Source organism: Quercus lobata, chromosome 9 (assembly GCF_001633185.2).
Source record: "Quercus lobata isolate SW786 chromosome 9, ValleyOak3.0 Primary Assembly, whole genome shotgun sequence".
NCBI lineage: Eukaryota > Viridiplantae > Streptophyta > Magnoliopsida > Fagales > Fagaceae > Quercus > Quercus lobata.
The window spans coordinates 46944569-46972091 of record NC_044912.1 but is presented as its reverse complement, the minus strand read 5'-3'; the positions used below and the strand labels follow the sequence as shown (position 1 = coordinate 46972091).

Sequence of the window (27523 nt, the reverse complement as noted above, 5' to 3'; positions counted from 1 at the left end):
AACCTGAAGATCCTCATGAAGTTACCTAAACATGATGCTATAGAAAAATGGAATATGTATGACTGTTGAACTTTGGATTACAAATTGTATTGTTGTTACTTGATAAGGCTGCAAATTAGCAATGGCTAGATGCATTACCACTAAAGACAAAATGAACTCCTGAACTAGAAACTCAAATTGATATACAACAAGAGGAAAAAAAGAAAAAAAGAAAAAAGAATTGTTACTTCCAATTGATATAATCATCAATCCTTATTGGAAAAAAAATGTACCCAAAAAATATCTAGGTTGTCTTTGCGACTTGAGGCAGAGATTTGAGAAGGGACATTGATGGCCTCCGCACAGTGTGATTGAGTAGGATCATGAATGTCAAAAGAGTTAAGGCTCCAGCCTGATGTGCAGTGCCAAGTGAAACAGGTACATATGACAGAAGTGTTGAGATCCCTAATGTAACCTGTAATTATTACAGAGTTAGCAACATGTTTAATACTCTGATTCTGAAAGAACCTGTTACTATTATAACATTAATCCCCCACATGGTCCTACTCATGAAAAAATGGATTTAGAAAACTGCAACTCTTTTATCCTTTTTTGATAGAAAAATGTAAACCATGACTAGATAAAAGAGAGCAAAAAAGTAAGAAAGGAAAATAGGCAAACAATTACCTGGAGAGCAGCCATGCCAACGGTGCTTCCAATCAAAGATTTAACTGCAGGGTGTATATCCAACTTCCTTGTTGACCACCATAAAGTACCAATTGAAATTAGGGTTGCAGTTGCAAGGATTCGGTGGTCTAGCTGTCAATAAAAAAGTACAACATATCAAAAATTTTCCTTTGAATTATAACACCAAGGCATTTCATTAAGGCTTGAAGGAGCTTATTCAATATAAGATTCAGAAATTCTACAATTTCAAAACACATAATTATTTATACTTGTGTTTAGTCATTAACTCTGCAAACAACAGCACTATTATTAAGCTTATTAACTCCGCATACAAGGCCATCATTTTGTGGCTTCAATACAGTCCATAAGAAAATCACTTAAGATATCAATGCAAAGTTATAAATACTGCCTTGTGGTCATTTTGGTTTGCTAGTGCTGTAACAAAATATTTTGGTTTCCGTGAATTTCAGAGTACCGCATATATAATACATGTACTTTCATAAACACAAAACCAGCATTTTGATAACTAAAAAATGTTCTAATTCACTCACAAAAGGATTATCATTTTTAATTTCAAATTAGATTTTAATATCAAAACATAAAAATGATTCACATATATGCAGGTTAAGGACTGCTAACTGTAATTGAACCCTACACTCACAACACAGATGGCCAAGTTGATTGTACCATAATGCTGGCCAGTATTCACATATGTGCTGGTAAAGGAATGCTATAATGTGATTGAACCCTAAGCTCAAAATACAGATATTGGATTACTTTGTCAACAAACACAGATAGCCAAGTTGATTGTACTACTGGGCTGACCAGCATTTTGAGCAAGACAGAATTGGTAGCCAGTACAGAAAATTTTGGCCACCTGGCTGATACAAAATGGTATTCATAACTTTGGATCAATGTATTTTCTCCAAGAATTTATTCTCTCTCATGAAATTTCCTCAAACCTAAAATGTCTCCTCAAAGGATGATATTCAGGAAAAAAACTAAAGAAGAGGAGCAAAAGATTTAATAATATTCTCATTCAGCAACATTTGCTCTACAAATAAAAACCTCACACAACATTTTCTTCTCAATTCTTAATTTTTCTTTATTTCAATCTTTCCCAATTTCAAAAGGCAACATGGCATTAGCACGTAGCAGTTGAAGCAACCATCCAGAAAACAACAAAATTCAAACTGTTAAAGAAGTTAAAATATAGTCTCAGCTGAGAATTAATACCTGCACAGTTGAGGTATTCTCAAAGAAATTTCGAATTAGTGGTTTCATGTCAAGGACATCTTCTGGTATCCATGTATCACCCATCTTTGGAAAAGTATTATATGCATGACCCTGACAAATTTTGTACAAGAGCTTGATCATAATTTGCAAACAAAGCAAACCATCTAGTAGTTCATCATGTAAGAAGAGAAGCAAGACAAGAATAATACACAGTTACGTACAGCATCATTTCCAGCAACAAATGCTCCAGAGACAGCAGTAAGGGCAACAAGTATGCCAACAGGAAGGGCAAGTCTCTTTACTTTGGCCGCTCCACGAACCCAAGCTACTGATTCAGCAGGTGGCTCAGGCATAACAACAGAAAGAGCAGTCCAGAAAAGGCCACAGTAAATTGCAAATGCTGAGGTAAGATGAGCTGCAAGACGGTAAGGGCTTACTCTTGGCTGAGCATATTCAGATGCTGGCTCCTATTGAGAGAGGATATCTTTAGGAACTTTAGGATTTTAAGAATTTTGTAAGCAAGCTGACAGAAAAATTATGCTATTCTAACCTCCAAACCACTTTTAACCATCCACCAGCCAATTAAACCCTGCCCAGCACCAAGGGCAAAAAGAGCAGAGAGTCTCAGTCCAAGTCCTAAGGTAATGTATCCCTTACGAAGGAAATATGAAAAAGGCAAAGCAAACATCACACCTAGTGCCCTTCCCCACATACGATGTGCGTATTCCATCCAATATATAAATTTGAAGTCTTCAATACTCATCCCTTTGTTTATACTGCATGAGGTCCAAAACCAAGTAAATATCACTAAATCCAAAAGACTTACCAACCAAATTCTTAAAAAAAAAATTTTAAAAAAAAGGTCCAAAAGATTGTAACATTACTATATACACAGAAATTATCCAAGATAAAGATAGAACTACAAAGTGATATGATTATTAGAACCTTAATCAACAATAAATAATCATCCTTTAGATCACAGTATCTTCTTATTCCTTTTTCCCCATAAAATAGTAGTTAACAATGTACTGCAAATCTATAACCAAGCATTCAAAAGAGTCTGGAAGACTTTGACTACAAATTCTATATATAAAATTTTCGGGCCAAGGGGAGGGGGGGAAGGGGAGATTTTGAACTATTAACCAACATTTCATGAAAGATGGTCTCATCCAATTGTGCTACAATTGGGTTGAGCATATAAATACATAAATTCTAAGTGGAGCTAAAACAGTATAATGCTTACAAAAACATATATATAGATAATGTTGGTTGTGCTTGTAGTTACCGCTTATACTCAGGGGATTGCTTATATTTGTCAAACTCGCGCAACCATTCCTCCTCGGATAGGGGAGGGAGGGAACCAGTAAATTTCCAATCAGTCATGGAAAGGCCAGAGCGTGTAAGTCTGGTAACACCACCAAGTAGCACCATACTGAACACCCATGCAGCAGACCCAAAAAGCCAAATCCCCACCATTTTGCGGGCACGGGAACCTCCATTTACTAGCACCAGCTTTAATCCCTCCTCATTCTTTGCCATGCCAATCCCCGCGGTGCTCGACATTTTTCTAAAGGACCCCACATAATCACCCTGCTAAAATTATATTTGCAAACATGTTTATTATTATTTTTGGTATGGGATTTGATAGATCCAATCAAAAAACTAATTTTCCCAAAAAGAATAACAACAACAACAACAAAAGTTAAAGACCTTTGGCCAAGGTTTGAAGCATGATGTCCTCTTTGCAATTTGGGAAGCAAAGAATCTGAATCCAATGGGTTGCTCGGGCAAGACAGCAGACAACGTCGTTGTTGTCGCTGTTTTCCTAAGATTGTATGTCCCCCCATTCGGAGCTTTGATCCTCTTCAGAAATGCCAACCTACTAAACATGTTTGGAAATATGTCTGTTCCTGACTCTGAGGGTTTAGCAAGGTTTTTCTGCCACCCAAAAAAAATATATATATATATACATTTAGAGCAAAAACCTAAATATACTATCAACCCATGAACCATTTTTAGACCCTGATGTGTAAACTGATTATTATTATTATTATTATTTTTTCTGATGACTAATACTGAGTTTTATTGATCAACAAAAGATAAAAATAATAAACTGAAATGAAATTTCTACTTACCTCACCAAAGCTGGATGGTCACGTGAATTTAAAAATGGGTTGAGAGAGAGAGAGAGAGTATAGTTGGTGACTGAGAAGTGAGAGGAGAGAGTCCTGAGATGGTGGCTGAGCAGTGAGCAGCAAGGAGAGAGAGAGAGAGGTTTTAGAAATTTGGGCCCAAATGGTTTAGAAGTGAGTTATTGGTCCTATTGGTTGGGCTGGTGGGTTAAGGTAAGGAGTCTAAGGACAAGGGGTTGCCTTTCTCTACATTATAAATGAAAGAAAAATATTTCACTTTGATTTAATACTTGGCATGCATTAGAATATATAATTACTAGGTTATTTTGTGCGTGCAATAACGCTATTTAAAAAAAAATTTATTTGTTTTTTTAGTATTATAATGGTTAAAAATGATACATAAATAATATATAAATAATTGTGTATTTTTTTTAAAAAAAAAAAAGATAAGGTAACGTGGAATAAATTTTTTGTTTTAGAATAACGTGAAATAATATTTAAAAATTAGATAAAGATAGTATTCTAAGTTTTAAGCCGAATGGAGAATATAAAGGAAAAAGTCTAAAAACTTAGGAACAATAAATTATTCTTTTAACTAATTTGTGTTTTCTAATTTAAAATTAAGTATTTAACTAAAAGATAAGGGTATTTTAAAGAGTTTAAGAATTTGTGTGAGGATATTTTAGTATGCAAAATGTTGAAAATCAAGAATCATGTTATTAATAATATAGATTTTGTAATGTTCTATAATATATAATTTGATTTTTGAAATTTGTTCACTCCAAAAAGCAACAAATTTTCATTTTTTATCTTTCTATCTCTACAAATATATCATTTTATTATTTTAAGAGTGTTTGATTGATATTAATCTTTTTAAGTGATTCATATTCTTCTAACTTCTATTAAAATGTGTTATATATGCCTAATGTACAACTATACTTTATAAGTTTCAAATTTATTATTCAAAATTTTTACTCTTTTAAGGAGATTATCATCAAGATAATTAAAACTCATCACAAAATTACAATTTTTTTAACCAAAATTAAAATGAAACCTTATAGATTGTGTTTTGATATAAACTCAAATTTCTATTTTCAAAATAATTGAGAATCTTATCAACGATTTTTAATTAATATCCATGGTAATTAAACTACATCGATTTTAGGATCAAACAATAAATAATAATTAAATCAATGGAAATAACTCTATCTATGAGGAATTGCTGGAGTAAAGTAATATAATACTATAGATCTTTTACTAAGGTGCAATTGATGAAATAATGTAATCTACTACTCTGAATCAGAGAAATTCAAATTAATAATACTTTGGATTTGAATTTTTTTTTTCTTCCTATGTTCCTTTATTTGTTATGTTTTTTATGTTTAAAAACACAAAGAGGTGTTAACCAATTGAACTAAAGTCTCTTGGCTCTTATCAAAACATGTTAGTTATTGTTATTATGATGATGATCACACAACCGTAAGCTTTAAGCAAAGTTGAAAACACCCTCTTTCTCATATATATATATATATATATATATTTGATCAATAAAAAATGTGTAGGAGGGCAAACAACGTGACAATCCTACCTGAATGTGACTATAGTGGCACTCTTATTGCGCAATTTTATTTTATGTTATTATAAATGCTGCCCAGTTGCAACATTGTGAAATAGCTTTATGATTTGATTAGCGCCATTTTATATATTCATAACTCAAATGTTCTGTTTGATTAGCTTTATGATTTGAAACAATATTTTATTCTCCTTATTAGCTTTTGAAACTATCTAATGCCCCAACCATATTTCAAAAAAGTTATAAAATTATAAAGAAAAAAAAGGAATTCCTACGTTATTCTGCCAAAAACAAAAAACTCTCTTTATTTTAATGTACCCTTAAACCTGAATTGCTTACGCAAATTGGTAATATCAATACAATTACCATATCCTTGCTCTTTTTGTACACAAGCTATGCTCATTCATCAATAACACCACAATACTTAACAAAACATTCAGCGTTAAAATTACAATGATACACATTATAATTACAATGTTACCAACAATATTCTACACCCCTTTCACTCGATTTCATTCTATAATTTGAATTAACTATTTCCTCAAACTACACATAAATATCTTTAATTGAAACATAATGCTTGCTTATTATTCAATTCAATTTGATTACTTGAAGAAAGTTCCTAAGAATGCTATCAGTAACATAACCAAAATTCTTCTATGTCCATCAGATAAAGAAGATGCACCAGAGAAGTTGACTCTCTGAGCCTGATCACTGCCAAAGAGAGAAACAAATGAAATTATTAGTAAAGGTGTTTGGAATGGAAAGGATATAAAAAATTCATTGACACATAACTTTTTGTGAATAGTATGTGTCTGAAACAATATCTAGAACAGTTATACAATAAGAGCAAAGCTCGTGACAACATTTTTCACAATCTTTTTAACAACATGCTAAGATGGGAAATTGTGATAGCCGCAATGTCACTTTCAAAAGAGCCCACCATTGACACTACTAGTATGCAACAATCATAAGTCACATTAACAGTTATGAAAAATGTTGTATCCCTAGATAATAAAATAATAATAACCACTTTTCAGCATAAATTATTACAAAAGCAAGGATAAACCTGATAATTTTTATGTATTTTAATTTACCCTTCCTAAATATAGTAAATTTACCAAATTGACAAAGTTTGGCTGTGTTTCTGAAGTCTTACGTTTGCAAGGATGAAAGTAAGCCACAATATATTGCATTGCCAGGCAAAGAAGCCTCATCGGTGTCATTCTCTGTGTTTAAAACATTCAAATAAACTTCTTGCCCCAGATACCAAGAGTCGAGATTCTCCGCACGAAGGTTCCAATTACCAGCATTGTCAAGAGAAACTAAAATGGCTGTCCAAGCTCCAGGAAAGACCTGTAAGTGAGAAATAAGTGGTTATCAATAAAACCTTTCTCTCCCTTTGGGATCTTTTTGGTTTTTTAGCTAATTATCAACAAAGAATCCAACCTAAATATATAGTAGTATAATTTTATTTTTCAATCTGTGCGCATGTACATCTGTGTGCAAGTACTTTAATAACAACCTATAAGAAAGTGATTAAAAAGCTTGAGCGATTAGGCCTCGAAGCACCTAAAGCCCCCAATTAAAGGATGGAGAGAGAGAGAGAGAGAGTGATAGTGCAAGCTCTGCTGGTCAAACCAGATCATTTAAATAAGATGAATGAAGATGGCTATTTTGAGGGCCTCAAAGCTGATCTTTGTGAGCCATATCTTTTTTTTTTCCTCTCTTTTAGGTGCGTTTTTATTTTTTCCTATCTTCTGGCCATCCCTGGTACACAAATAGACTTCTTACGTTCTTAGTTTACTTCTTAAATGTGGGACAGAATTTCTTCAAGATATTAAATTGGCTGCAACCAATTATGACTGATATGAATTGTTGCCTCCAAATTTTGATTTTTTTTTTTTCAAGTTGCAGCATATAGTATCTACTTGTTTTCCATTTCTAATTATGTCTACACATCCGTGACATGTCATAAATGAAAAGGTTGAAGACAGTCTAGAAGCCACCAAATAGATATAAAGGGGTGTTGAACATCTTTTAGTAATTAATCCAGCCACTGATCTTTACTTGAACATGGGAAATAAACTAATAATTTTTCACTGCTCACTACGTGACATCAGTCTTCATGTGTCAAATCAATTATTTTGATTTAAAAATTGTTTCATTAGAATATTACCATCATATATGCTGTTCTTTCCATCATCTATGATGTATGTTTTCCAAAAACAGGATGTTTATGGACTTCTGAACAGATTTCTTCCGACCATTAGATTCTAGTATGCAACCTTATTGATATCTTACTACTGTTTACATGGAATATGCTTAAACATCACTGCTGAAATGTAAATGCAACTAGCACCTACTTCACAGTAGAAGGTAAGGGGTTCATTTTATAGATTATAAGGAAAGCTCTTTGCAGTCCCAGATATTAAATCCCCATGCAATGCGTTTCATTTTGACAAAATGGCTAGTAAAGGTTCCCAATGCAGTGAGAGGCTGAACGCATCACAAAATCCGCAATCCCTTAGAGATTCTAATACCCCTTGGCTTTTAAGATTACCTTTAGTTTTCTTTTTCATAAAACTGATCTTGATATGCCTTTCTTGTTATAGCATATCCCATTCCTACTAGCTTTCCAATGTAAAAATTGCTTAACCAAATGATTCATACAAAAGCATTTTGGGTGAAGATTATAGACAGGAGTACCTGCGTAGTGGAGCGAGCAACACCATCCCATTTGTTATAAGTTACTCTGCTATTCTCTGTCCACACTCCGAAATCCATACTACAGTGCAAATGGGAAATTATCCAAATTAATTTTTGAATTTGATAAATTAGAAATAATATGATGACAATATCAAAACTGATGGCTCACCCCACTACAAAGAATGCAAAGCCATCCAGGTGGTAGCTCTGGACAGTTGTATCATTGTTTTGAAAGATAATTTCCATAAAACCTCTGTAAGTACCATTGATTAGAGATGTATCAATTTTGGGAGGTCTGTTCATCAATTTATTTGGGAAATCTAGCTTGTACACCCCTGGAATGTTGAACTGCTGGGCAAGCATCAGGGGTGTTGAAGGTGGTAAGTACGAAATACCATTGAGGGTAGTCCGCCACTTCCCATCTATAAGCTCTGGTGGTCTATTGAGGATCACATATACATCTGTGACAGTAATTTGACCATATTTGAAAGATCCTTGTGGGTTTGGGCGAGCAGCACCAGCAGAGACATTCCATCTGAAAAATGCACCACCATGACCGAAAATGTGAAATAGTCAGCCCTGCATCCATGAGTATATTAAAAGAACAACAATGATGCAAATATGACTACAAGGAGAACAAACAAGATACAAAAGGACAAAAGAATGTCCTTCATCAATTTCTGATGTAGATTTGTTTGCTTCTCTCCAAATGAAAATGCTTATTTTAAGAAGTTGAAAAGATAAATTATCCCATATCATAAAATTAATCAATATTCAGGCGAGGGATGAACCCATCTTTTAAACCACTCACATTTGTGCACTGGAAATGTTACTGATTAATCTTAGTCTAAGATTCTACAAGGAGCTCTATAATATGTCCGTTTAGGATATTTCTTTTATTAACCCAAAAAGAGATATACTTAGCCACAACCTTATGGATCTTGCTTGATTCATTGAGAAATAAGGGTCGTTTTCATTAGGAAGATCAGGAAGAGGACCTGAAGCAGGTCCTTGAGAATTGGAGTAGTGCAAGATGGCAGCTCCAGTAGCACTGCCCAAAGCAGATGAATTGACAAACCAAGGACTTGCAACAATGTAGTAATCACTGCTAGCATTTTGATCCATTGTGACCAAGAATGAGTATGACTGGCCCACATGAACATCCATGTTTGTGTAGTTCTGCTGAACCGTGTAAGATCCTTCAGTCTCCACAAGAAGTAAGTTATGATTTTGTATCCTGAAATTCAAGCTGGTTGAAATACCAACATTGTGCACCCGAAGACGATAAGTTTTTCCTGCAGCAAATAAAATTACCAACATTTGGCTATTATTGACTAAAACAAAAAGAAACCGCATGTCTTTCATAGTCGTGCATGTACAAGTCACCATATGTGGGTTGATTAAGTACAACATATCAAAGTCACAATATTCCTGGGAAGAAAACCTACAAGAGTTTGTTTAGAATGAATATGAAAGAAGCCTCCGCAGGTCTGAATAGAATTTGAACCAAAAAAGTATACACTGAAATGAAAGGGGTATAAACCATATCAGCATAGAGCACCTCACCAACTTCTTTGGGGCATACATGAACCTTTCATAAAAATGAAACCTTTTCACATTCTGCTTTCATTATATTTGAAGTCACAAAAAATCCCCTAGGAGGGGTAGCACTGCCTTCTAGAAAGAATTTAGAAATGAAACCCATCTCCTAGAATGAGGCCAAATATATAATGGTGGGTGATGCACCTAAAATAACATCCTGCAATTACATTGTATAGTAGGGACAATATGGGATTCAGATCCTCTATCAGTAGATTTCCTTAAATCCTAACCACTATTTAATGATTTAATGGTCAAGATTCTGCTATGTCAGCATTCCACTAACAATATTCTTAAAATAATAAAATAATGTTGCAAAAAAAACAGTTAAGATTATTATTAGTGAAATGCTGACATGGTAGAATCTAAGCCATTAAATCATTAAAAAATGGTTGAGATTTAAGGAAATCTATTTGATAAAGTATCCTAGAAAATCTAGAAGATCTGAATCTGACAATATGAGGCCCAAATGATCCAAAATACAAAGATATTAATTTTTATTTTTTTATACTATTTTTGTTTTATTTATCAAGGGGTTTATTAGATGGTTAAGGGATTATTAGAAAGTCCAGAATCAATTGTATAATAACACTAGAGCTTGAATAAACTTTTCCTGGTTTCTTCAAAAGCTTTGGTTGCCAAACTCATCCATGCAAACCATCCTTTCTTCATACAAGCTGTAACCAGAGCCATAATAGTGCAAAATCACAAATCAATCTCCAATAGAGCAAGGCCTGCTAATGAAAATTGAAATTTTCTTGATCTGCTTCATCGCCATGAGAGGAAACAACAAATCAAGAGAAAATACACTTTCTCCAAATTGATGCAGGACTTCTCTTCACACAAAACTCTCATCAATTATTGAAAGTGAATAATATGTTCTTCCTTAGCCTGACTATATATAAGAACATCATTCAAGTAAATGACAAGAAATTGAGCAGTAAATGTGCTATGTACGTTGGTAAGACCAAAGGGCATGACTGGCCATTCACAAAGCTCATCCAGTATTTTAAAGCGATCTTCCACTCATCTCTAACTCTGAATCTGATTTGATGATATCCACTAAGGATCAATCTTCCAGAAGGCATTAACTCTGGTCAACATATTCTCAAGTCATGGAATAGGGAATTGATATTTGATGGTGATTGGTTGATTGCTAGGCTAGCTTTGCACATTCTCCAGCTACCATCCTTTTTAAGAGTGAACAGAGTAGGGACTGAAGGACTTAGGCTCTCCCCTTATAAACCTTTCTCTAATAATTCACTTACATGGCTCCTAAGTTCAGCATATTTAACAAGATTACACTAGGCTGGTAAATTTGGTAGAGAAGACCCTAGAACCAGATCTATAGCATGTTGCACATCTCATAAAGGTGGCAATTCATTGGAATTGGAAAAAAGTTGACAGCAACTCCTGCAATTCTGTTGGTACCTCTGTTGGCCGTTGTTGATCTAGTTGTTGCAATTTATACATCAAAACATAAATAACTTTTCTTTCCTTGATGGCTGCTTCAAATTATTTTCACCAAGGAAGTGAGAGGCTTTTTTTGTTTTAGTTGCTATTATGCTTCCATTCTCCCTATTATTGTCTCTTCAACAGGGAGAATGGAAGTATAACACAATTACAAGAATGGCTTGAGCTAATACAAGAATAACAAGCTGATTATAATATAAGCACTAATGCTAACAGTAGTCAATGCTATTACCTTTCCCTTGGCTTTAGCCCATTGTTAAAAATGAGAACTACTTAACTTAGTTAATTGGAAGTAAATATTGGTGGCTATATCCATGTAAACAATGGTCCATATCTATAATGAGAAAAAAGTTTGTGTTTCATTCTCTGTCACTATACAAGACACTAAACAGAGAGCTCATATCACCCTTCTTAATATATTGCACAACTGTCAAACTCCCTTTCCAAAGTGTCATAAGGTCATCATAAAGACGATCTTGATAATCCAATGGCAAATATCTCTTTCAACTTTAACCTCATCTCCTCCCAATCAATAATTGGAGGCTGCCTCGCTCATTGAAGTTGCTTTTCTGTATCTCTCCGCCGTACTTTACCCTTTCATCTTCGCAAACTTTCATAATCTTCGGTTATCCCATACCAATCAATCCGTCATGGCAGCAATCTAATTGATAGAAACTAGATGGTAAGTCTTCCACTCAAATCCAGGTGCCTCTACCTGTGCCTTCTTAGTAATATCTCCCATCAAATCCTGACACTCAAATTTATCTGGACCTGCCACACCACAGGCCATGCCCTGTAGTAAAACTGGTAGGAATAATCTATCATTTGTAGGCAAAAGATTAAGCCTAATTGGTGAATGTTGGTTTTGATCTATTCAGTGCTCACTGTTGGTATTGTTGGTAGCATCTTCATTTGCTATTATTCCTAGTCGTACTATCCCTTTGAATCTCAATGCCACAGTTGACAGCTTTTTGCATATATTGAGTCTCCCAACTAGTCATTTGGTATCTGACTTGGGAAAATTCTCACAAGCAAATCATCCTGCTGATTCTCAGCAACTCTTCCCATAAACACTTCCATTATACATAGGTATGGTGAAAATCTAGGCTCTGATACTGATTTATGTAGGATGTTGAAAACCTATGTGTTTATACCAATTCATTTAGGATGTCAAGGGAAGATTCTAAGTTTAGGAAATTAAGGTTAGGGTTTGTAAACAATTCAGAAATTGGTGAATTAGTACAGGAATTGAAGCTCACAAATTTGGTTACATTTGTTAGCAAATCATAAACATAGGAGGAAAATCAGGAAGTAACTACTAGCATCACACATACGGCTTCATATGAATCAATTTGTATTGAATCTGCCTGGTTTAAGGGAAATGAATGAGAATGAATGGAATTTAACTTAATTCGAAATAGTCACCCTTCAAGAAAAAGAGAAAAAGGAGAGAATTTGAGATAGAAAAGTGAGAAAGTTGTGTCTTTATTCTTCAATGATGAAATGTTATGGATTATAAGTAATTATGCATGTTACTTGCAAAGCTTATTGGCCAAATTAACCAACTAACAACTTGTAACCGATTTGGCTCCACTTCTTGGCCTTTGTTGTAATAATCAGAACTAACTTGGTTCCACTTGCAATCTGTCAACTAATTTGATGCTTCTTGATTCTTTACAAGGATTATTGTGTGATAACATGAATTACACCAGTATACCAATAGTACAGGTGCAATTCATTATCATATATTTCCCCATTCATTCTCATTCATCCTTCGGAAACCACACTTCTAGAGAGAGAGGGAGAGAGAAAGCATCATAACTTCAAGGGTTTGAAAGAAATCAAAACTTGCTGAAAAAATTCTGAACATACATAAATGATAATAAGTCCCATTACAAACCTCATACAAGTCTCTCAAATAGCCCTAATAACTCTCAATCTTGACCCTTGAAACAAGCAATTCTGTTTTCTGTGCCACAAATAACTGCTAAAAAAAGTAGAAGAAAAGACCCTATAGGCATTGCTACTTAGACCCAAATAATTAAAAATCTAGGCCATGTTTGGTAATTGTTTTAAAAACCAGTTCTTTTTTCTTTTCTTTTTTCTTTCTTTTAGAAGAAAAAAAAAAAAGTTCTTTTAGTTTTATACACTAGACTATTTTCCATTAAAAATTTGGCAACCTGTTCCTAAAGAATAGATTTTCAAGAAAAAATACCTGACAATGGCCAGTTTTAAAAAATATAAAAAAGATGTTCTCCATTTTCTGGTTTTGGAGAAAGTCAAAACACAGAAAAACCATTAATAAATGCATAGTAACCATCTTTGGGTATCCTTTTTTTTTTTATTTTTTTTTTTTTCTAAATGAGTTTCATTTTCATTTCTCTCCATCCCTCACTCCTTCCTAGTTCCCCAAGCCCCAATCCCCAATTCCTCCCCTCTCTAATACGCTCTACTCCAAATCTCATCCCCTCTTCATCGAGCCTTTAAGCTTCACTCCACTGTCACCATCACCTCACTATACTTTCCTCACCTGAACCTCACCCAAATTTTGAAATCAAAATCCCTAACCCTTGGTACAGTGGTGAGTTTGGCCTTGGAGCTGTGTTGGGCAAAGGGGTGGACTGGATGGTATTCGCAGGCAGATGGATGTTGTTCCTGGGTTTGTGAGTCTTGTTGTGAGTTTTTTCACTAGGCAGTTTTCAGTGTGGGTTTTGATGTGGTGGTGGGTCTGGGTGGTCTAGGTGGTGTTCTTGCAAAGACGGTTGCTGCTGTTGGTCTTGTGGGTTTCTGTGTACTTTTGTTAGTGTGGGTTTTGCTATGGTGGTGGTGGGTTTAGGTGTGGTTCTATGTTGGACAAATGTGTAGCATAGGCAGTGCTCTTGTGGGTTTTCACTTTTCAGTGTGTGTTTCAAGGCTCTTACGTTGTGCTTTTCCTGAAGATTTCAAGACATATTCAGTACAGCAATAGACACAACCATCTTCATTTGGCACTGGCTTTTTTGGCTATAGTTATTGAAACTTCTCAAGATGGCTGGAAGGGCCTATGAAACCCCTTTACTCAATTAACCTTAGCTAAAGTTATTGGTATTAGCTCCTTATTAACCCAAAAAAAAAAAAAAATAAAAAAAATAATGCTAGCTTAAAATTAACTAGATGGAGAAGATTCATAATTTTCATGGGTTTAATAATTCAAGATTTACAGAAATTGTATTTTATACGCTAATACAAATGCATAAATTCCAAGTATCGAATATTTAACTTGGGGGGTGATTTAGGTAAGGTGGTTTGGGTTTTATGAAGGTCGGACAAGTAGGAGATGTGGTGGCTAAGATTAGGAAGGAGGTGGGGATGCAGAAATTGCGGACCACTGAAATTAGGGTCTTCAATGCAGCTTAACAAATTTTTTGCATTTTATAAAGAATTACCTTTTAGTTACAACTTTCAAAACACATTTTCAATGGAAAACAACAAAACATTTGTTATAAAAATTAGTTCATTTGAGCAAGTTAATGGTATTTAAAGAGAAGGGACAACAAACTAAGTATAACATATACATTGCAGAAATTCACCTGGTTCAACATTTATTTTTAGGTAAGTAATACCATCTGGAACAACTGCCCCATCAAAGCGATAGGGACCCAATCCATTAATGAGGATACCATCAGGAACTCCAAGGTTGATTCCTTTCTCAACATCCTGCCTTAGTTCCTGTTTCCCAATAAGCATTGGTCAATAGCTAGGAAACCTAAAAAAGTAACTACTATTCACCAGTCACCAGAGTCAGTGAGCAAAACAAAATTTACACTGACCTTATGACTCTTAGAATACCAGTCACTAATAAAGATTGTAATATCTCCATCTGGCATCCCGAAGGGTACTGGAATCACTTCTCTGTTGTTTATGATGATTCCCCCATATCCACCCGCAGCTCTCTGGAAGCTAAGGGATGGGAAGTAAAAGAAACTCCCTATCTGATCTTTGACCTGAAATTGATATGTCCAATTCCAACCAGCAGGAATGGGACAATTTGTACCTAAAACACCATCTTGCCAAGAGTTCTTCCTATGTTGTATGCCATTCCTGCATTAAACTAAACAACATTAGCACTAATAAAATCACTACTTGTTATTTTTCTTATTCTTGCTGTAAAAAATATATATACCATGTGAGAAGAAATGGCTCATCAAGGCCATTTTTGACATTGACAACAACATTCCAATTTGTAGTAACATTGAGAACTGGTCCTGGAAATTGCCCATTGATCCCAATTACCTGAAATTATTAGCACAAATTAATTTGCATGAGATTTTGTGGGTCCACCCACCTGTGAGGGTTGGGGGAGGGAAGTAGCTAAGACATTTGAGCACTTTTTGGTATAAAATCACCAACATATAGATAGTTAAATGCTAAAATAAATAAATGTACAATATCAAAGAAGAATAGACAAGCAAAGACTCTCCACTCCAAAATTTAGGATCTATATGGGAAATAAACAAGGAGTTAAAAAACAAAAGGTTGACCATGCCTAAGTGCTTGGCAGGTAAACCTCATCTTGTATATAGCTCAACCATTCATGACTCATGCATCATGCGAAATAGTGTTAGTGTCTCTTAGAAGATCCCATATAAGGTGTCCCTATTCTAGAAGATCCCATTGATGAGTTGTCTCTATCAGCTATTGTTATCAGAATATTCCTCATGATATTTGTATATGCTTCTCCTATATATACAGAATGGATGAATTGAGGGCAAAAATATGGAAATCAGCTCCTTGTCCTTAAATCTCTATTCTTATTTCTATTGACATATAGGAAGGATATATGGACAAAGACTAACTGTCATATTAACAGGTATGAAGAAGCAGAAGTCACATTAACACAAATTAATAGGAATCAAACATTGACGGGTAGGCAAAGAATAAATCCCTATGAGTGACATATAAATATAGTGCAAATCATATGGCAGGAAGACTACAACCAAACAAAGGTGTCCCTCAATCTCCAGATGGAGAAGAAAATTTTGGAGATTTGTACATTGTGAAAAAGGAAGTGATCTATCATCACAAGTATAATTGTCTGATTTTATTCAATGAACTACTATGGGACTTTCCACATCTAATAGCACAAACTGTAGAATGGAATGAGTAACATGAGCTTGACATGGGAAAAGCAATAATATAAAATCTTTAATACAAGAAGGTTCAAGGATTCAGAAGAATTAAAAAAGTCTACAGCTAAATGCTTCATCATTTGATTACTTAGAGATAGGGACTCCATTACTGCAGTCAATATTTTGTATCTAAGCCTACTAAGTTACCCACACAGCACATAACTGTTTCTAGATGAAACTAGTTCAAAACTTATTCTGTCAGTATGATGTTCGTCTCATCTATATTGTACCATAACTCAAGAAACATGTCATTCACAGATTTCTAAAGAAAAGTATTACTTGCTTCAATTTAAGAGTCTGGGCAGCCGTGATAAACAGAAATAGTAAACAATAATATAGGATTAATTGTACAGTAACTCACAAAACATGTGGATGACAGATTGTTAAAGTAAAATTCTTATTTGCTTCAAGAGCCAGCAATGAAGAGCAACAATCAACAATGAAATTATGAATAATGAGTAATACAAGAGAAAGTTTGAACACATTATTTTTTTGATTTGAAGTTACATACACTCCCGGTGGGTCTTGAACCCACGACCTCACCCTCCATGTTACTCTTACAAGGTAAGTTTGAATGCATTGTTAAATGCATCACATGCCACACAACACAATTAAGCCTGTATGCACATTGGGCACTAATGAGACATCTTCTCCCCCTAACTAAAGTGAGGTCACAGCAGTTCAAAGTAAGAGTGTGGTATGGAATAATGGTAATTATTGCTGTCACAATGAGAAGCCATTGAAAATTTTAAGGTGGAATGGTAGAAACAAATCTTACATGGCTGCAGGGCACCCCATGGATGCCTCCCCACTATAACATTATTTTGTCTTAATCACAAACAAACTGGCATTATTGAAAAATATGAGGTGGCCAATGATATAAGCTATATGTTTCCAATCTGATTATGAAGTTATATTTTTAGCAAGATAGATAAATGTGATGATCAGTAGTATGAACAAAAACACATACATGTGAAAGAAAAGTAATTTCTAAAATAAAACAGACTACATAACAGCAGCAAAAAGCAGCCTTTTGGTATCGAAGGATTTATTAACTCATTGGATTATACCGGCACAAATGAAGTACCGTCTAATGTGCTAAGTGATTAAAAATATGCAAATCAAATTGCAAGGGAAAATTCTACAAAAAGGAATTAAAAATAATAATGCTTGAAGGCACGATATCTTTGGTAGTCAAACAATGACATGGTTCAAAAACATATGTTGATACAGTTAGATTGTTGACAAGAAACAATAGAAATACAAGACTGAAAAACAAAAAGGAAGTCCATGCATTCTAGAGAAAATATAAGATACAGAACAAGACAAAGGAAAGTTTTTTAAGACAATTTGGGCACATGTATCAATAATTAACAATCGCAATATTGAGAAGCAGTCTTGTTTCATATTAGATATGCCGTAAGGACTTATTGTACTTTGGTAGTGAAAAGGACTTACTGTTTGTGAGATATCACCACAAAAAGCTGTTTGACAAAATAGGATTTGTTAAGATGAACTTTAATAACAAGGACAACAGCTTGTTTATGAAATAAATTATGAGCAAAATTTTGGGATTAGATCAACACAATATAAGACTAGACATGCTTCAAGATTTAGTTTTGCATTGACATGTTTACTATGGATGAAATGAGAATCCTAAGAAATGGCAAGACATGAAAATTACACCTAAGAAGATAAGAGGCCAACCCAACTAGAGACAAGTCGAGAAAACTATGTCAGCTCAGTTTAGCCATGTGAAATGAAAGTAACAGGACTGTGCTTGTATGATATGGGCATATAATGTGTACACACACACACAAAGGTGCATCAAGGTGCTGAGAGTGGACATGTTGCCCTGCCTTGCAATTTAATCCAAACAAAGAAATTGTCACATATATTTGTCAATCAAGATTGTATATCAACAATACAGATTTAAAGACTTGGGCATAGTTAAGTTATTAATATTATATATATATTAAAAGTAAACTGGGTCATGTAAATATATTTTCTAACTTTCGGCATAACTTTTTTGATAATCAATTGTTACAGCAAGTTGGGGAGGAAATTTGAAACCTTGTTCTCCTTATCAAGGAGACCAGTCAATGCCACTAAGTTACAAGCCTTTTGGCAACTTCCAGCATAACTGAATTAATAATGAGAGAAATTCTAAAACTGAATAGTTGCTAAAAACAATAGAATTATGAAATTCACTTCTTCCTAGAACAGGAAACTTCTCTTTATATTAAAATATGTCACACTATTAGTAAATCAACCTGGTATATTAATTAAGTAATTTCCATCAACTTACGAGATTCACACATGGGGGGACCTGTTTAAGTTAAAAATAGCTAAAATCATATATTTACTACACAGTAAGCAACTAATATCCAATAAACAAATCACATGAGCAATACCCAAAAGTTTAAAACTTGAATTATCACTAAAAATAAGCAGTGCCCATTTTCATCCAAAGGATAAGGGTGACAAAAGTTGGAGAATTGCAGAGAATTGAAGTGAAAAGTAAGAACCTTTTGCTTAACACCCAGTGGGGAGGCAGTGAGGTAAGAGACAGTCCAATCATAGAACACAAAAGGGTCACTTGCCAAAGCAGCAGTTGAGAAGCAGAAGAGAAGGATAAAAAGGAACGAGGTTGAAGAAGTTGGCATTGGATTTAGCTTCAACTCTGAGTGTTTCTTTCTGGGTATCTTAGTTTTTCTCTACTTTACACAGAAAGAGAGTGAAGTTTACTTTGGTAGTGACTGTAATGGATAGCAAGCAAACATGGCATTGAGAAAGCACACAGTCACACAGACACTCACGTGGGTGTGAGAGAGGAAACAGCTAGCGCAGTCAGAGGAGCCTGATGATGTTCTGTTTTTGGGTCCCATTTGTTGACGTTTCGAAAATAATTTTGAGCTAAAGGCCCAGTTATTTTGCACTACTTTCCATATCAGAAATCAGAGTGTGGGCCATTAAAGTGTAATGCGTAACGGCAAAGTGTGGAGAAATTTGGTGGTAACAACTAGCAAGCCTTTTTGACCAATTGCTTCGTCGGTACCGATTGCTTTTGTTTTCTTTTTTTAAAGTAAAATATGAATTTATGGTGTTACGGGCCATATGCTTTCTAATTTAGTTCGTTTGCTTAGCGTAGCGCGTGACGGCACCTTATAAGTATAAGTAGTTCTTGTTTGTTTGTTTTTTTTTTTTTTTTAGATAAGTAGTTATTGTTCAGCAAAAGAATGAGACTAGGGTTAGAAGATTTTAAGAAAGAGTTTCATGCACATAAACGTATAAATTAGATTAGAGGATAATTTTTATTTCAAAAAAAAAAAACTCATACTTTTATATTTTCAATGGAGAAATATAACATTCAATCATGTATATAAAAATATAAATTAATAAAGTTGTATTGTTTATTATATTATTCTTGGTATGATTTCTTTTTAGTGGGCAGATCTATAAGAGTTACTTTATGGAATATTAGAGCCCAATGTGGTGGAATTAGGAGTTTCTCACTAAACTAGTTTTAAAAGAAATTCTTCAAATTGGTGATGTGTCCTTCTAACTCTAAACCCCACTCGCTAAACTAGTTTTAAAAGAAATTCTTCAAATTGGTGATGTGTCCTTCTAACTCTAAACCCCACACTACCTATGGTTAAATTGGGTTAGTTGGGTTTTTATTAATAAATAAATAAAATTCAAATTATGGGTAGTGTAGAGTTTAGTTGGATCAAGTGGGAAGGATACATGTCACCATTTTAAAATGGTTTGAAAAATTTTACTCCAAATTAGTTTGGAGATAAACTTCATCTTAAAGGAAGGGGAAGTGAAATTTTAATTAAGGCAGTAGAAAATTCAATTATCAATCATCAATCCCAACTTTTACTATGAAGTTGCTTCAGGCTTTCGGATTCAATGCATGATGAATTGCAAGGACTTCTGAGAGATTCTGGTGGGGCCAAAAGGACAATGAGCATAAGATTTATTGGTCGGTTGGCTGGCTTGGGAAAAAAAAATGCGTATATCAAAGTTCCATAGTGACATGGGTTTTAGAGATTTGAAGACTTTTAATATGGATCTCTTAGCAAAGCAAGGTTGGAGGCCTATTAATGATGAAAATTCATTGCTTTTCAAGGTATACAAGTTGAAGTATTTTCCAAATTCTTAGTTCTTGCCAAACCAAACGCATCTTCTGCTTGGAGAGTATATTTACAATTTACAAGTACTAGAGAAATATTGGTGAAGGGATAGAAGTGGGGGAGTGGGGAATGGACAAAAATTGCTCTTTGGAAAGATAGATGGATTCCTACACAGACAAGTATCAGATAAAGATTCAAAGGTAAAGGTATTAATTGACCAAGAGCAAGGGAGGTGGAAAGTTGACGTGATTCCAATTTGTGACTTTTTAAATCAATTTGTAACTTGATTGCAACTTTTCAAGTTTTGAGAACTAGATTGAAACTTTTATATTTTCTAGATATCAAATATTTTTTTTTTCCAGATTAGTCATTTCATCCATTACTAGTTGTTAAAAAAAAAACGTATCTCATACGTGAATAATGTCAATTTTATAAATATCAATGGACAAATTGACTAACTTGACAGTAAAGTTAAAAGTTCAAGGATTAGAATGACAAAAATAAAAAATTTTGACGATGAAAATGACAATTCACACAAGTATGTACATCTTCACTTTATTATTATTATTATTTAAGAGAGAGAGAGCGAGAGAGAGAGAGAGAGTCATTTTCAAAATCTCAACAACATTCAAAGAAAGTAACAAAGCATTACATTCTATAAAGGGAAGCAAAAGCAATGAAAGTACAATTTGTAATGTGTAACATTGAATGGGGTCTATTGAAAGGTTGATAATCTAAGCATGGTTTTGAAATCTAGACTGTTCAAAAAACCAGAGAAGGAAAATGTTCAAAATTTTTGAAATCGGACCGAGGTTGAACTATGATGAAGTTAAAATTATTTTAATAGTTATTTAAAATATAGATAAATATAATAAATTTGTATAAATAGAAAAACTGACTAAAATAATTCAAGTAAATATGAAGACCATCATTCAAATGTATTTTTTATATCATAACTTTCATTATGGTGTTTCAAAAATCAATGGAATATTATTAGTAATTGTTAAAAATAATAATAATAATAATAATAATTATTAGTTTATATTATACTATCTAAATAAAATAGATTTATATTATAAACAAAAAAATGAATGTCTACAACGTTATATATTTTTATGCAAATATGTATAATATTGTACACTTTTTTATAAATTTATATAATATTATACACATTTATTTAATCTATAACATAAATCCTAATTTACAATAACAATACATAGATGGTTGTTAAGAAGAACAGTACATGAATTTAATATATGAATGTGTGGGTTTGTAGCACCAATAAATAATGCAATTAAATATTTAAATGTCCTATAAATAATGCAATTAAATGAAAAAAGTTTAAAAAAATTTAAAAGCCAATGAATGGTGGAAGCGTGGCCAGATGTCCAACTTTTTCATGGGGAAGGGGTAGTGTCTGCCATATTGGTATACAGTTTTATTGGAAAATCTTAGACTTTTGATTTCTTTTGGTTTTGGTTTTGGGCACCAATGACAGAAGAAGAAAGGAAACGCCAAAGAAGCAAGAAGAATGGAGAAGAAGGAAGAATGGAGAATGGCGGTTCCGGTTAATCGGGTCGAACCATACAGTCCGGTCCGGATTTTAAAACCATAAATCTAAGGCTGGTGTGGCAAAACTTTCTTAATTTCTTAGTTATAAAATTTTGGATAAACTACATCTTTGGTCCTTAACCTTTGCAATGAATGTCACTTTGGTCCCTAATGTTTCAGAGGTGCCAGTTCAGTCCTTAACTTTTTGATATTATGTCAAAATAGTTATTGCAGTTAAGTGATGAATAGAAAATATGGACGTGATTAACAAAGATATTAAAATATTATTATTTTTGCCAAGTAAGTTGTCACGTGTCATTCAACTAAAAAAAGAAAAAAGAAAGCCAATTGATTTGGGAACATAATTCGCTGTGAAGGAGAACGAAGGGGAAGGGGGAGATCGGAGAGTCTAAGAGTGCTCAATCTACGGTGACGGCGACCCACCCATCCACGACAAAGCTAATATAGCTAATATAAGCCAACAATTGTTATGCCTTTCACAAAATTTCTATTTTATTAGATCGTGTTTTGATTTTGAATTTTTTATTATATAAAGTGGTATATCTAGTTGTTATTCTCGTTTGAAATGTATCTTGAGGATTATTTTATTTGTTTAATTCTAATTTACAATAGTTTTCATTTGGATTGTTTTGTTATTTCTGTAATCGTTGTTTTTATTGTTAAAATAAATTATGAAAATATAAAATGGATTCGGGACCTTTGTTTTAGTTTTTCGGGATTTTTCTGAGAAATTTTTTTGAATTATAACACCAAGACATTTCATTAAGGCTTGAAGGAGCTTATTCAATATAAGATTCAGAAATTCTACAATTTCAAAACGCATAATTATTTATACTTGTGTTTAATCATGAACTCCGCAAACAACAGCACTATTATTAAGTTTATTAAATCCGCAAACAAGGCCATAATTTTGTGGCTTCAATACAGTCCATAAGAAAATCACTTCAATATCAATGCAAAGTTATAAATACTGCCTTGTGGCCATTTTTGGTTTGTTAGTGCCGGAACAAAATATTTTGGCTTCCGTTAATTTCAGAGTACCGTATATATAATACATGTATTTTCATAAACACAAAACCAGCATTTTGATAACTAAAAAATATTCTAATTCACTCACAAAAGAATTATCATTTTTAATTTCAAATTCTATTTTAATATCAAAACATAAAAAATGATTCACATATATGCAGTTTAAGGACTGCTATACTGTGATTGAACCTTACACTCAAAATACAGATATTGAATCATGTTGTCAACAAACACTGATGGCCAAGTTGATTGTACTGTAATGTTGGCCAGTATTCACATATGTGCTGGTAAAGGAATGCTATAATGCGATTGAACCCTATGCTCAAAATACAGATATTGGATTACTTTGTCAACAAACACAGATAGCCAAGTTTTTGGCCAGTATTTTGAGCAAGACACAATTGGTAGCCAGTACAGGAAGTTTTGGCCACCTGGCTGATACAAAATGATATAACTTTGGATCAATGTATTTTCTCCAAGAATTTATTCTCTCTCATGAAATTTCCTCGAACCTAAAATGTCTCCTCAAAGGATGATATTCAGGAAAAAAAAAACACTAAAGAAGAGGAGCAAAGGATTTATTAATATTCTCATTCAGCAACATTTGCTCTACAAATAAAAACCTCACATAACATTTTCTTCTCAATTCTTAATTTTTCTTTATTTCAATCTTTCCCAATTTGAAGAGGCAACATGGCATTAGCACATAGCAGTTGAAGCAACCATCCAGAAAACAACAAAATTAAACTGTTAAAGAAGTTAAAATATAGTCTCAGCTGAGAATTAATACGTGCACAGTAGAGGTATTCTCAACGAAATTTCGAATTAGTGGCTTCATGTCAAGGACATCTTCTGGTATCCATGTATCACCCATCTTTGGAAAAGTATTATAAGCATGACCCTGACAAATTTTGTACAAGAGCTTGATCATAATTTGCAAGCAAAGCAAATCATCTAGTAGTTCATCATGTAAGAAGAGAAGCAAGACAAGAATAAAACACAGTTACGTACAGCATCATTTCCAGCAACAAATGCTCCAGAGACAGCAGTAATGGCAACATGCCAACAAGTATGCCAACAGGAAGGGCAAGTCTCTTTACTTTGGCCGCTCCACGAACCCAAGCTACTAATTCAGCAGGTGGCTCGGGCATAACAACAGAAAGAGCAGTCCAGAAAAGGCCAAAGGAAATTGCAGATGCTGTGAAAAGATGAGATGCAAGACGGAAAGGGCATACTCTTGGCTGAGCATATTCAGATGCTTGTTAAGAAGTCCGTTTGGATTTTGTTTCTAGTTTTTGTTTCCATCACTCAATTCTCTGATTTTGAGTAATGAGTTATGGAAACTGAAAACACCTAAAATATGTTTTCAGTTTCCATAACTCTGTTTTCAATGGCATTTCCGTAATTAAAATCACAACTCTCTCACTGTTCAGCCGCAATATTTGACTTTTGGGTTTTTTTTTTCAATTTTTTTCTTCTCTTGAAACAAAGCCCAGCTGCATATCTTGACTTTTCGGGGTTTTTTTTTTGAAACAAAAAGTAACGGTAAAACTGAGTGATGAGTGCCAAACGGGTGGGGTTGGGAAAATTGGGGTATTTTAAGTGATGAGTGACAAAAATTGAGTGAGGAGTGATGAGTGCCAAACGGGTGGGGTTGGGGAAATTGGGGTATTTTAAGTGATGAGTGATGAGTGACCAAAATTAAGTGAGGAGTGATAAGTGATGACAAAAAAAATCCAAACAGCCCCTTAATAACTCAATTGGTCAGGCTAGAGGAGGTGTTCCAAGGCAAGTGCCTGGTCCTCTAAGGGGAGAACCAAAATGGGAATCAAACGTCAAGATTGAGTTACCTAAGTTCTATGGTAGCTTGAATCATGAAGAATTCATGGATTGGCTTAACCAAGTGGAAAGAATCTTTGATTTCCATGAGGTACCAAATTCCAAGAAGGTGAAATTGATCTCTATCAAGCTAAGAGGGAGAACTTCAGCTTGGTGGGAACAACTCCAAGTTCAAAGAGTTAGGATAGGTAAAAGAAAGATCCAAGATTGGTACAAGATGAAGCAGAAAATGAGAAACAAGTTTCTGCCTTTCAATTATATGCAGTCCTTGTACAAACAACAGCATAATTTGCAGTAACATGGCAGTGTGGAAGAGTATATAGAGGCATTTTATTAACTGGTAGCTTGAGTAGACCTGAGTAAGAGTGAAGAGTAGATGGTTGCAAGGTTCTTAAGTGGTCTTAAACCACCAATTCAAGATGTCATATCTTTGCACCAATTGTAGACTGTCTCTGAAACTTACAATAGAGCCTTGATATTTGAGAAGCAACTTGCAAGAAAAGTTTTTGTGCAGTTCCAGGGTTATGGTGGTAGCAGAAGTACCCAAGTTAGCACTCAAGGAAGGCCAACTACTAACAGTGCACAGCCTTTCAAGATTGACAGTGCAGGTTTGCCTTCAACTTCTGGTACAGTAACACCAGTCCCTAAAGCAGCAAAAAACATTACATTTAAGTGCTACAAGTGTGAAGAAGCTGAGCACAAGACCACAAATTGCAAGAAATGGGGAGTTAATGCTCAAGGCAAGGGTAAAGCTTTGATGATTGAAGGTTGTGAAGACAAGGAAGATGAAGAATTTCCAATATATGAAGAAGAAGAAGAAATGTGTGAGTGTATTGATAATTGAAGACAATAGAGGAGGGGAATGCATTCAAGAACTTGTATATGATCAATACGTGGAAAAAGAAGTAGATGCTCATATGGAGGAAGTAGAGGATTTATCATTAGTAACAAACGTCTTGCAAGTTTCGAAGAAAGAAATGGAGAATAACGAGTGGCTTAGAAGAAGTAGTTATGAGAATAAGGTGTCATAAGAAGTTTTTAACAATTTTGAATTGAAGAATCAAGACCAGCCCCAACCACAAAAGCTATCTTGCTTCAAGAAAGGAGGTGAAGTTAGAGATTCTAGAAAGTGCTTAGTGTTCTTAATTAATGACTTTCAAGATTATGTTCTTTGTGATGTGACAACCATGGATGTTTGCCATCTCTTACTTGGGTGTGAAAGATTATGCTCATATCAAACCTTTTTGGGTGGAAGGAGCAACACATCCAGCTTATACAAGAAATGAGATCGTTACACATTGTAGCCAAAGAAAGGGAAAGCTAGTCCTAAACCAGTGGTCAGAATGAAGAAGGTTGGATGCAACAGCATCTGCATGGCTGCTTACACTTGCAGCCTTGACACAAAGCTACAACAGACCTTAATCTCTAGCATGATGCAGTAGCTTAATACAGCAACTAATGAGAATGCAGATCAATGGAACTACTGGATCTTATGCATATCTCCAACAGTTCCAATGTGCATCACTTGTTGCCTTGTCATGCACCAGATCATCTTACAACTAGCCACACTTGAGTACAAGTGTGTTCCAAAGAGGGTCAATCATAATATAGTTCATTTTTAAAGCTAGTCGTTTACTAGTGCTTATGTTGTATGATAAGTAGATCCTTTCACTTGTAACATAAAGTTAGTTAGTTAGTTGATAGATTGTTAGTGATAAGTGCAATGGCCTATTATTTAGTTAGAGATGTTTGTTAGGCTTTGGCCAATCAGCAGCTTGCAACTAATTTTCTAGCCAATTAGCAGCTTGCCTATTTATCTATAAATAAGCAAGGCTGCCCTCATTATTAGAACTTGTTGAATTTGAATCCAAGAAATCTGCCTATGAGGTACTGGATCTTATGCATATCTCCAACAGTTCCAATGTGCATCACTTGTTGCCTTGTCATGCACCAGATCATCTTACAACTAGCCACACTTGAGTACAAGTGTGTTCCAAAGAGGGTCAATCATAATATAGTTCATTTTTAAAGCTAGTCGTTTACTAGTGCTTATGTTGTATGATAAGTAGATCCTTTCACTTGTAACATAAAGTTAGTTAGTTAGTTGATAGATTGTTAGTGATAAGTGCAATGGCCTATTATTTAGTTAGAGATGTTTGTTAGGCTTTGGCCAATCAGCAGCTTGCAACTAATTTTCTAGCCAATTAGCAGCTTGCCTATTTATCTATAAATAAGCAAGGCTGCCCTCATTATTAGAACTTGTTGAATTTGAATCCAAGAAATCTGCCTATGAGGTATTATTCCAAGAGTGTGTCTCTTGAAGAGCTAGTTCATTCATTCTTTTCTCTAAGCAACTTAGCTTTCTAAAACATCTTTCATTTTCACAAT

At 34.2% G+C, this 27523-nt stretch overlaps 2 protein-coding genes across 4 annotated transcripts; both read right to left on the bottom strand.

The window, feature by feature from the left end:
• Positions 1 to 32: 32 nt before the first annotated feature.
• LOC115962321 (cytochrome c oxidase assembly protein COX15) lies at positions 33 to 4208 on the bottom strand. Of its 3 annotated transcripts, none has more exons than XM_031081232.1 (8): positions 4038 to 4208; positions 3613 to 3843; positions 3188 to 3495; positions 2453 to 2678; positions 2124 to 2369; positions 1903 to 2013; positions 667 to 798; positions 33 to 454 (listed from the first exon to the last, which is right to left on the bottom strand). In XM_031081232.1, exons 2-8 carry the CDS (start codon positions 3790 to 3792, stop codon positions 284 to 286), a joined length of 1374 nt encoding a protein of 457 aa, XP_030937092.1. In that variant the 5' UTR covers positions 3793 to 3843; positions 4038 to 4208; the 3' UTR covers positions 33 to 283. The 3 variants fall into 3 exon arrangements, with proteins under 3 accessions (XP_030937092.1, XP_030937091.1, XP_030937093.1); XM_031081231.1 differs by having other exon boundaries at positions 3613 to 3840; XM_031081233.1 differs by having other exon boundaries at positions 3188 to 3492; positions 3613 to 3840; positions 4038 to 4205.
• A 1798-nt stretch (positions 4209 to 6006) lies between these two features.
• Positions 6007 to 19416, bottom strand: LOC115960185 (monocopper oxidase-like protein SKU5). The gene is made up of 9 exons (XM_031078954.1): positions 19085 to 19416; positions 15551 to 15660; positions 15198 to 15468; positions 14958 to 15096; positions 9248 to 9611; positions 8486 to 8851; positions 8317 to 8395; positions 6767 to 6963; positions 6007 to 6321 (listed from the first exon to the last, which is right to left on the bottom strand). The coding sequence occupies exons 1-9, from the start codon at positions 19220 to 19222 to the stop codon at positions 6213 to 6215; spliced, it is 1773 nt and encodes a 590-aa protein (XP_030934814.1). The 5' UTR covers positions 19223 to 19416; the 3' UTR covers positions 6007 to 6212.
• Between the last annotated feature and the right edge of the window lie 8107 nt (positions 19417 to 27523).

What these genes read in the sequence shown, in the direction of transcription:
- LOC115960185 (XM_031078954.1), bottom strand. Translation starts at nt 19,222, where the DNA reads ATGCCAACTTCTTCAACCTCGTTCCTTTTTATCCTTCTCTTCTGCTTC. An exon ending in TTGCTCGCTCCACTACGCAG is followed by an intron (nt 6,964 to 8,316) that starts GTACTCCTGTCT and finishes TCTCACTTACAG; the next exon opens with GTCTTTCCTGGAGCTTGGAC. An exon ending in TTACTTTCATCCTTGCAAAC is followed by an intron (nt 6,322 to 6,766) that starts GTAAGACTTCAG and finishes TCTCTTTGGCAG; the next exon opens with TGATCAGGCTCAGAGAGTCA.
- LOC115962321 (XM_031081232.1), bottom strand. Translation starts at nt 3,792, where the DNA reads ATGTTTAGTAGGTTGGCATTTCTGAAGAGGATCAAAGCTCCGAATGGG. An exon ending in GCTTCAAACCTTGGCCAAAG is followed by an intron (nt 3,496 to 3,612) that starts GTCTTTAACTTT and finishes ATATAATTTTAG; the next exon opens with CAGGGTGATTATGTGGGGTC. An exon ending in AGAATACCTCAACTGTGCAG is followed by an intron (nt 799 to 1,902) that starts GTATTAATTCTC and finishes TTTTATTGACAG; the next exon opens with CTAGACCACCGAATCCTTGC.